Source organism: Juglans microcarpa x Juglans regia, chromosome 2S (assembly GCF_004785595.1).
Source record: "Juglans microcarpa x Juglans regia isolate MS1-56 chromosome 2S, Jm3101_v1.0, whole genome shotgun sequence".
NCBI classification, from domain to species: Eukaryota; Viridiplantae; Streptophyta; class Magnoliopsida; order Fagales; family Juglandaceae; genus Juglans; species Juglans microcarpa x Juglans regia.
Genome location: NC_054597.1, coordinates 31,012,958 through 31,021,988, shown reverse-complemented (window position 1 = coordinate 31,021,988; position 9,031 = coordinate 31,012,958). Strand labels below are relative to the sequence as shown.

Sequence of the window (9,031 nt, the reverse complement as noted above, 5' to 3'; positions counted from 1 at the left end):
TTGTAAGCAACATTACTCTTTGATGCATTAATATCACGAGGGATTGCATGAATACCGTTGTTAAGGCCATATTAGATCATAATGATACGTACTTATGCTCAACTGTTTCAGAAAATAACAAATAATTAGAGAAACTAGATCAGGAAGAGCTAGAAAGCCAATCAAAAGATCAGTTTGGAAATGTGAAATCCGGTCAAAGAACAGTAAGAGGTCATGAGACAGTCCTTTGCAAAGCTCGTCCATTCAAAGCTGTAGGCCCAAGAGAGAAGAAATGCAGAAAATGGGGTGGGGGCCGGAGAAGAGCTTAAGTTTGAAGAGTGGGTGGAGGAGTTTCTCCCTAATTCTTTCCTGCGGTCTTTTCCTGTTGGAAGACTTTGGGAGAGTTACTAGAAAAATTCATCATGTAATGAGCTGTGACCAGTTCCATTATTCATGTAATTCCCTCCGGTATACGCTACATGATTGGTACGTGCACCAATCTACTACATGCAAGATCGAAAATTAATATAATGGCTTAACAAAGGTAAATAAATGAAAATATATAAAAATAAAAATAAAAAAACACACGGAATGATCTTCAGAAAAATGTGAAGAAAGAGATGGCTATGGTGGAGATGACAGCAGACAACGCTCCAACAGCCAGAGATGAAGCAGAACTCCATTGATCTCCAATTCTGATAGTCACTTTCTGGCCGAGTTCGCAGTGGTTACTGATTGTGCAGATGAAGTAGCGAGTGGTGTTGGACGAGAGAGTGAAATTTGCTGGGCTTGTTTGTCTCAGGTCGATGGTGCCAGTGTCATTGCAGCTGTCATAGTTTTCTTTTGTGACTTCAGCAACATCGTGCGTCCCATCCCAGTTGAACACTGCATGTACAAGATTATATGGAAAAATTTAATTACAAGCAATTTTATACATTAATATACGTATTTATTTAATATAATTGGTTAGAAATAAATTTTATTAAAAATAGTATTAATTTAAATTTAAAATATAAAAATAATAATATTAATACTTAAATTGATATACAAATTTATTTGTACGTAACAAAATTTCAGATTATATTCATCAGATCAGTGGATGGGATTTTGAAGAGAGATACAAGATATTAATTAATGATGTTTGAATTATGTGGTAATTAAATACCTATGTTGTCACCAACTTCGAAAACCTTTTCACGAGCCCAGGTTTCGTACGCAATGGAGCCAAGTGGAGGAATGGTCCATTCCAACTCATCGCCAACAGAGTGGGTTTCTGCAGTAGCGGTCTCCAGTAGGGCAACTACAACGATCAAGCACCAAATTATAAAGCCCACCCGAGTAGGAGTTGCCATTTGATTTCCTTGTACGTGCTCTGCAGGTCGTCCCTGACAACTCGATCTCTCTATGTTTCTCTTTTCCTCACTGAGAAAACACAACAAACGATATATGTGACAATGAATGACAATGTCTATTGGGAGGGATGGGAATGTACGAAGCAACCACTATACTTTATAGACAACCCACGAGCATCGGCTCTGAAATTTCAACTTATGACGTGTATTTCACTCTCATTTTCTTTTTTCTTTTTTAAATATAATATAAGTAATTAAATAGGTAACTTTATACGAATTTTAAGTTTTGAAACAAATTAGAAAAATTATATTTACAGTCCTTACTTAAAGATTGTATGTATTACCCTTTATTAAATGAGAAAAAACATCATTTTAAGAGGGATATTTTTATAATTTTAAAAAATTTTAAAGATAAAATTGTCTAAGCTTTCATTGCAATCTCCAAAATGAAGATTGTATGTAGCATTACTCGTAAAGAGATTTTACAAAAGAGTAAATCTACAAACTGACTTGGTATGATGTGATATATTTGATTATATAATTATTTTTATTGTAAAATAGATCTAACATATTATATGAAATCTTATCAATTTATAGTTTTATTTTTATGAGATCTTTTTGTAGTTGTAGTACTTGTTATTTGAAAAATATGTATAGATTGTTAAAATATAATATAAATAATTAAATTCCACTTCTTATAGGATTATAAGACCAGGGTAGAATGTGAAAGTGATACAAATATAGCATAAAACATTTTCCAAAATATAAACGAACTAGAACTGTAGAACATGATGATTTCTGTCAAAACGGGCGACGACCGGCACCAAACATTGAGAAAATATAGAACTTTGGCCGACGGTAAATGCTTGTACTTTTTCTTTTTATCAAACTATTGACATCAATGGCTGGCCGCCATGTAATCTTCCAGAAAGACATTGCATGCAACCGGATGATCAAGGAAATTAAACCAAGGTCAGTACGGCTTTCAGTATGACATCAGTAGTTTGGCAGAGAATGCGTAAATCTTTGCTAATTTTGTCGTGAACGGAGCAGTAGTCCGGCTCAATCCGTCTATTTGTTCCGGAAATACTAGATACCTAGTGATAGTCAGTGCAAGTAGAAGTTAACTCGAATGATTTCAAGTGGAGCGAAATTTTTATAGAGTAATATTAAATATAGTTATAGAGTATATAAATATTATGTAGTTATTTTAAAAAAGAATAAAATTTACTATTAAAATATTAAATTTTTTTTTTATATAAGTCATGTATTTATTAACTTTTTTCAAAGTGATTGCGTCATATTTGTACACTCACGACTGTAAATATTATTTGTCATTTTCATAAGCCATATCTTTGCCCTATAGCCCATAAATATGTAATTGTTGTGATTGCACCTCTTAAGAGACTACTAGAGTCTCTCAAATAATTACATACTTTAACATCAAGAATAGGCATGTTTATTGTAAAGATCAGAGGGAATAGGCATTTTTATTTTTATGTTCACTTGAAAACTAACGTACGTGAGACTCATTTTTCAAGAGTCTCCTAATAACTGATTTATTAGCTTCCCTAAAAGCTGATTAACCGCTGGTAAAAGCTGATTAACCGCTTGTTTGTGGGGAGTTAACTAAAAAATTAATTAATTAAAGTAGTTAAATAACTGGCGGGGAGTTATCTAAGAGAGTTGTCAAGTTATCTTCTCCACATGCTCGATCGGTATCAGTGTGTCACAGTCGGATTTCAGATTCGAAACTGGGAAAAAACTAAACAGCAAAATAAATTATTTTTTTAACATATAAACTCAGAAGTTAGCTGTTTCCTTCGTTTTCATAGCAAAAAAAAAAAAAAAAAAAAAAAAAAAAAAAAATCCCAACACTAGAGAGATTTATAAGATGCATAATCTAAATTTTTTTTGAGAAAAAAAAAAAAATTATAACCCAACACAATCATTATAAATAAAAATCGAATTGTAGGGTTCAGAAAATTTGAAAAAGGTGTCTGTGGAGAAGGAGAATGAGAAAAGGTTCAAGAGCTATAATGCTAATGTGAGTCGATTTCAATGGAAAAGCCCTACAAAAGGTAGATACATGAATAGAGAATGTGTAGTTGGCTTTCTCTTCAGGTTTTTGACTCACGTCACATAAAATCAAGAACAACTCTTATCTGCAATCTTAAAAATTGACGTAAATTAACGTGATATATTATATTAGGAAATTCATTTTATTATAAAATAAGTCTTGACGTATTATATCAAAGCATATTAATTTATAAGCATCATTTTTATAATTCTCTGTCCCTTCCAAACCAACTCTAATCTTTATCCCTCCAATTCCTTCCACAAAACAGCCACGAGTCATGAGGGTGTTAGCTTAGCGATACATTCACACCCATGAGATTTGTGTGGTGGTCTAAAATAAGCATTGGGAATGGCTTTGTTTTCATTATGGAGACAGACATGACGAAGTAGAGCTCGTCTTGCTCCTTCAATCCACAGCATAAGTGCAGATTCGTGTTTGAAATGTAAATGCAACATTAAGCTTAGAAAACAAGGATATGGCAGTCTGGAATGAAGAAGTAAAACGAATAAGCGGCACATTAAACTTGAGCAGACTGAGATAAATCGTTCCAAAAAGCCTTAAAACTGATAAAAGACAAAGGAGATAATGCAAAATATATTATATTAGAGAGCAGCCGTTTGGTAAGGCAAAAACCAATATACATTTGCTGAGATATGAAATAATCAGCATGGTAACTAATGAAGAAGACAAGAATCAATGGCACACACTGTTCGTACTCTGGAGTGTGACATCAAATGGTACCAAATTCCAAACCTTTTGAATGCCTCGTGCTGGTTTGGCATCCCTGGACCGTTTTCATTCATTCATTATTCTTAAAAACAGAAGCAGTGCCACTGCAGAGAATGCGGAAACCAAAATATTGGACCCAAGCCAACCTCGAGCTCGAATATCCTGTACCAGTGCAGAGAAGGAACACAAATGATAATAAGAGGAGGTAGCATTATCGATAGAATAATTAATCCAGTCTTGCGCAAGTACATTACCGATAAGCTCAGTAAAAGTAAATGCATTAGACAGTGGCATGCTCCTTTGGGACTCGTTGAGTTGACAAAGATAAAAAATCAACTCTTAACATTCTTAAGCCATTTCAGCAGTACTTCATTGAAAATTCAAACAGTGAAGCAGGTAGATTTTCTACAATGAGAGTCTTTCACATTAGTTGGGTTCAAACAACTTCTCCACCATAAGTATTAGTGTCAATTTTGGGTATAAGGTTCGGCCCATGAACCCAGGTCAAGCTAACTTGAGCCATTACTTGAGAGCCAGAGAATACAGTATTCACATGCAACTTAACTTTTATTTTTATTTTTATTGGCACCAGGTGTCCAGGAACAGCATCCCGACTAATCCTGGGGGTGCACATGCCCTCGGCAAGGAGTTTCCCGCAAGTGCACCTTGGGTAATCCCAAGGGGATTTGAACCTTAGACATAGGGGGAGCATACCCCAAGCCCGACCTTTACCACTTGAGTCAACCCCTAGGTGTTCACATGCAACTTAAAAATTGTAGTAGAAATGAAGAGCATGTTTGGTTTCCATAACTATCTCTTTGATTATTGTTCTATCCACTTACTGGAGGCACAAAATATCAACTGCAAAGGCACACCATAAATGGAAAAAAAAAAAAAAATGGTTCTCCTCAGCTAGTATTCCCTAATAACAACTTAAAATTTTACTTAGAATAACTCAACTTAAAATTTAAGATGGTGTACCATAAGAGAAGTGAGAGAGCAGGGCAGAATAACTATCCTTTAGATAGTCTTCTATGCAAAACTAATAGGATAGTTATGGAAATGGGTTATGAAGGGCAGACCCTTTTTTTTTTTTTTTTAATAAGTAAATGAAGGGCAGAGTTCTTCTATCAACAATCACCCTTAGAAGATAAAAATGCAACATGGCTAGAATCCTTGAAGTGTCCATAGTAAGAACAGATAGGGTGTACTGCTCATGTTTCCAAACCGCCATGTCCAAGCATAAAGATTCATAATGCTATGGTCTGTCTTATGAGTCCTTTTTTGAGGGATTAAGCAAAGCTACATCCCGAGGTTACTGATGCTTATACTTTTAATAATATATATGTTCTTCTTTTTACTTATCAAAATATATATATATATATATATATATGTGTGTTCTTCTTATCAAAAATAGAGTTACTGATTCTTATGCTTCTCTAAGATGTAAATTCCAATTCTCCTTATATGCTTCCCATCCACTTACCCTCTTTTTAGCCCCAAGAAATCTATTCATGTGTATATTCCCTCAAATAAAAAAACATAAATAAAATCCCCGTCCAGCAAGATGATAACAGGTACAAAGTAATATGAGGAAATGAAACAAGATTTTATTTTTTTCCTTTTTGCTAATAATTATATTTTAAGAGGGATGTTTTACCTAAATAGCCTCTAATAAATTTCTGTCGGTTTTCAAAGAGGACGTTCACAAAAGGACTTGGACTGAGCAAACATAATCCCTAAGATGTTAGCATTGAAACAGATCAGTTTTATCATGTGTTCAGGAACCCTAACCTTCAAAGACAAGTGTGATGTATCTGCAGCTGAAGATACAAGTCCATGAAACCCAATATCATATGCAATGCTCCCATCAGGCTTAAACAATCCAAAATTTCTCTCAGAAGTTGCCCCAGGCTTCAAATTTTCATTAAATATTGCAAAAACATATCCCTTCACCACCCTTTTTGGCCTAAAAGGGGTTCCTTTCTTCTTTGCAAGCCTTTTCCGCAGGTTATAATTATATGTCCTAGCATTATCTACTGTGGCTGCAGCTTCACTATCATCTCCATTTGAAGCCCATCCAGTCTCTGTAACTATGACTTCCATGTTTTTAAATCCAGCATCTGCCAGAGCTGCATATGCTGCGTCAATCTGTGCATCAAGCATGTTATCGTAATGCAGCTCAGTTTTTGGATCATAGATCCCCTGGGTTGGCTGGAAAAGAGCATAGTTAATATCAATGTTCTCTGGATCATATGTATAGTCCAGGAATGGGTAGGCATTTAAACAGAAAGGAGAATCAATTTGTGCGAAAAACTCCAGGAGTGGCTTCATATATTGAACAAAACTATCTTTGAATATACATGAAGAGGGAGGGTAGGAATTGGCAAAAACAGCCTGTGAATGTGCTGTGGTAATCTGAACCACATCAGCCAGATGAAGCTTATTTATGGCACTGTATATATTTTTCACTGCACCACCAAGAGCAGCCCACAACTCAGAATCACCCCCTCCAAAAACTTCATTGCCCACCGCAATGCCACGAATCTGTGTCTCAGGAAGGAAAGACTGTACATTCTCTTTAACCCAACTCATTGCATGATCCTCACTTGAACTCATATTTTTCAGGGATCCATTTGGAAGACCAACCACTAATTCAAGCCCAGTTCCACTGAATGCCTTTAGAACACTGTGATCGGCATCGTAAATTCTTACATTTTTTATTTTTGCTGCTCTGAGAAGAGTAGCAACTTCATCGGGTGAAGGGATGTTATCTGCAATTCTTCCATAATTTATTCCATAGGTTCCAGTGAATCCTTGCACTGTCATGGATGCTTGGGAATGAAAAAAAAAAAAAAGTGTTCCATTAACATAGGCACATGGTTTAAAAAAAGATGAAAACCAACTAGACGCCAAATATTGCATCTACATCATTGAAAACATGGCCAAAAGAAATTGGACCAAAGAAACTCAAGCACCAATAATTTTCATATCACCCTTTTTTTCAGCTTCCTCTTTTATTTTATTTTTGTTGGTAATACTTGTGCTTTCAATACCCATCCTACAATTTATATCAAAGTATAGCAATATTCATGGAATGCAAAAAATTTTTTGATAAGTTATATTAATGGAATGCAAAATAAGTCTTTTAATAAGTAGAATGCAAAATCGGTCGAAATAATTATAACAGATCAGGCATGAATTTTCTTCTTCAAATTTTTATTGAGATTAAGGACGTATCAGCATCTATATATGATAGGACAATGCTAGGATGACTCCATATGTGCACCCCAAATATGCCCCCTAGTGCAATTGAACTTTTTTTTTTCACTTTCTTTCAAACATTTTTTAAACATCCTTAACCATTAAGGAAAAAAAAATTCACAAACTCACTAATAGTCACTACCTTAACCATTAAGAAAAAAAAATTAAAATACATGAGGGGGTACATTTGGGAGTCACCCAATCATTTTCCATACATGATATAACATCACAATTTGATAGTTTTGCAAATTGGAGAGTGAATCGACATTGGTTCCACCGAATCACCAAAAAGATTAATTGAATCATTAAAAAAAATAGTTATCATTTGTTTATCGATCAAAAAAAAAAAAAACAAAAAACAAAAGATGCCATTCAATAAGAATTTAAATACCGCAAAGTAATCTTTCTACGGCACAATAGTGGCATGAAAACAACAATAACAAGTTAAAAGATCCAGCGAACCCTGAGATAATTGTATTATATTATTCTCAATTAAAACAATTTCAAACAAAGAATCAATTCTACTATAAAAAAAATCTATTCATAATCTATTTTCTCATCATCCTATGATGTGGGATTAGATGATAGTTTCACAAGTGAAATATAATAAAAAATTAAATTACCAGTCAACGATAGTATCCCAAAGAATCTCGACGTTCAAGATAAACTAATGAACAGAGTCTGAAAATTATAAGAATACTACCGATCAAAAAAATTATAAGAATAATTATAAAAATAATTATGAGAATTTTACAGAAGCCTGGGGCAAACCCCACAAGGCCAAATTGAAATAAACCAGAACAAAAGAAAATAGAAAGACCAAATATCCATTGAACAAAACAAGCGAAAATCTCAACTTCAAACGATCACGAAAGATAGTTTAAATGAATCCAAATAATAAATCCTAGTAACAAAGCAGGGCCAGAAAGTACCAATTAGAGAAAAGAAGACCAAGAACACGGCAAGAAACCGCACAACGACCCACGAGCTTTTCATTTCCGGGGAGAGAAAATCAGCAGCAAGCGATTCAGTTTTTTATAAAAGTCTTCAAGTGGGTTGGTGGGGTGGGCCAAGAAAAGAGAAGAATCGGATATTGGGAGGCCTTCAATGGAGTGCTGCTTCTTCCTCAGGCATGCCATAAGACAAAGATTCCCTCTTTCTCTAAATAAATTATACCCTTTCCTCTCCCATCCTACTCTAATTCTCCCTGCAAAAAATAAAACTCCGTCTTATCTCTCTCTTTTTCCTTTTGTCTTCTAGTGATTGAAGAAGCGGAAGAGCAAGAAAGTACAGGGCTTCGGGCGGCCGTTTTCTCTTCTGTGGGACTGAAAGAAAGAGAGAGAGTTAATACTGTATATTAGCGGAATGGTTCGTCTTATTGGTCAGCGTGTAACTTTGAAAGGAAGAACTTTGGTACTACTGACTACTGAGGATGCCCACTTCGTACAGTCTCACGCGCACTGCTTTAGGATGCTTGACTCACACGGTTTTGTCACCGAGTTGATATTTATGAGTCGATCTGGCCTATGAATGAATGCATAAATAACTAATCGTTATGCTAGTTGATGATGCATACGTTAATAATATTAGCATATTTTATTTATCAGAAATGCTAAACCCACTGAAA

At 34.8% G+C, this 9,031-nt stretch overlaps 2 protein-coding genes across 2 annotated transcripts; both read right to left on the bottom strand.

Moving 5' to 3' along the window:
- Positions 1-399: 399 nt before the first annotated feature.
- On the bottom strand, positions 400-1,468 carry LOC121252381 (stellacyanin-like). Its single transcript, XM_041151980.1, has 2 exons — positions 1,145-1,468; positions 400-864 (listed from the first exon to the last, which is right to left on the bottom strand). The coding sequence occupies exons 1-2, from the start codon at positions 1,329-1,331 to the stop codon at positions 578-580; spliced, it is 474 nt and encodes a 157-aa protein (XP_041007914.1). The 5' UTR covers positions 1,332-1,468; the 3' UTR covers positions 400-577.
- Positions 1,469-3,994: 2,526 nt separating this feature from the next.
- Positions 3,995-8,789, bottom strand: LOC121252380 (glucan endo-1,3-beta-glucosidase 14-like). Its single transcript, XM_041151979.1, has 3 exons — positions 8,337-8,789; positions 5,935-6,974; positions 3,995-4,302 (listed from the first exon to the last, which is right to left on the bottom strand). Exons 1-3 carry the CDS (start codon positions 8,398-8,400, stop codon positions 4,207-4,209), a joined length of 1,200 nt encoding a protein of 399 aa, XP_041007913.1. The 5' UTR covers positions 8,401-8,789; the 3' UTR covers positions 3,995-4,206.
- Between the last annotated feature and the right edge of the window lie 242 nt (positions 8,790-9,031).

Bases quoted from the DNA above. Each gene is read 5' to 3' on its own strand.
- LOC121252380 (XM_041151979.1), bottom strand. From the start codon at position 8,400: ATGAAAAGCTCGTGGGTCGTTGTGCGGTTTCTTGCCGTGTTCTTGGTC. The intron at 6,975-8,336 runs GTACTTTCTGGC...TTCATTCCCAAG, and splicing joins GGTCTTCTTTTCTCTAATTG to CATCCATGACAGTGCAAGGA. The intron at 4,303-5,934 runs GTTAGGGTTCCT...GCACTGGTACAG, and splicing joins CATCACACTTGTCTTTGAAG to GATATTCGAGCTCGAGGTTG.
- LOC121252381 (XM_041151980.1), bottom strand. From the start codon at position 1,331: ATGGCAACTCCTACTCGGGTGGGCTTTATAATTTGGTGCTTGATCGTT. The intron at 865-1,144 runs GTATTTAATTAC...TTGTACATGCAG, and splicing joins CGAAGTTGGTGACAACATAG to TGTTCAACTGGGATGGGACG.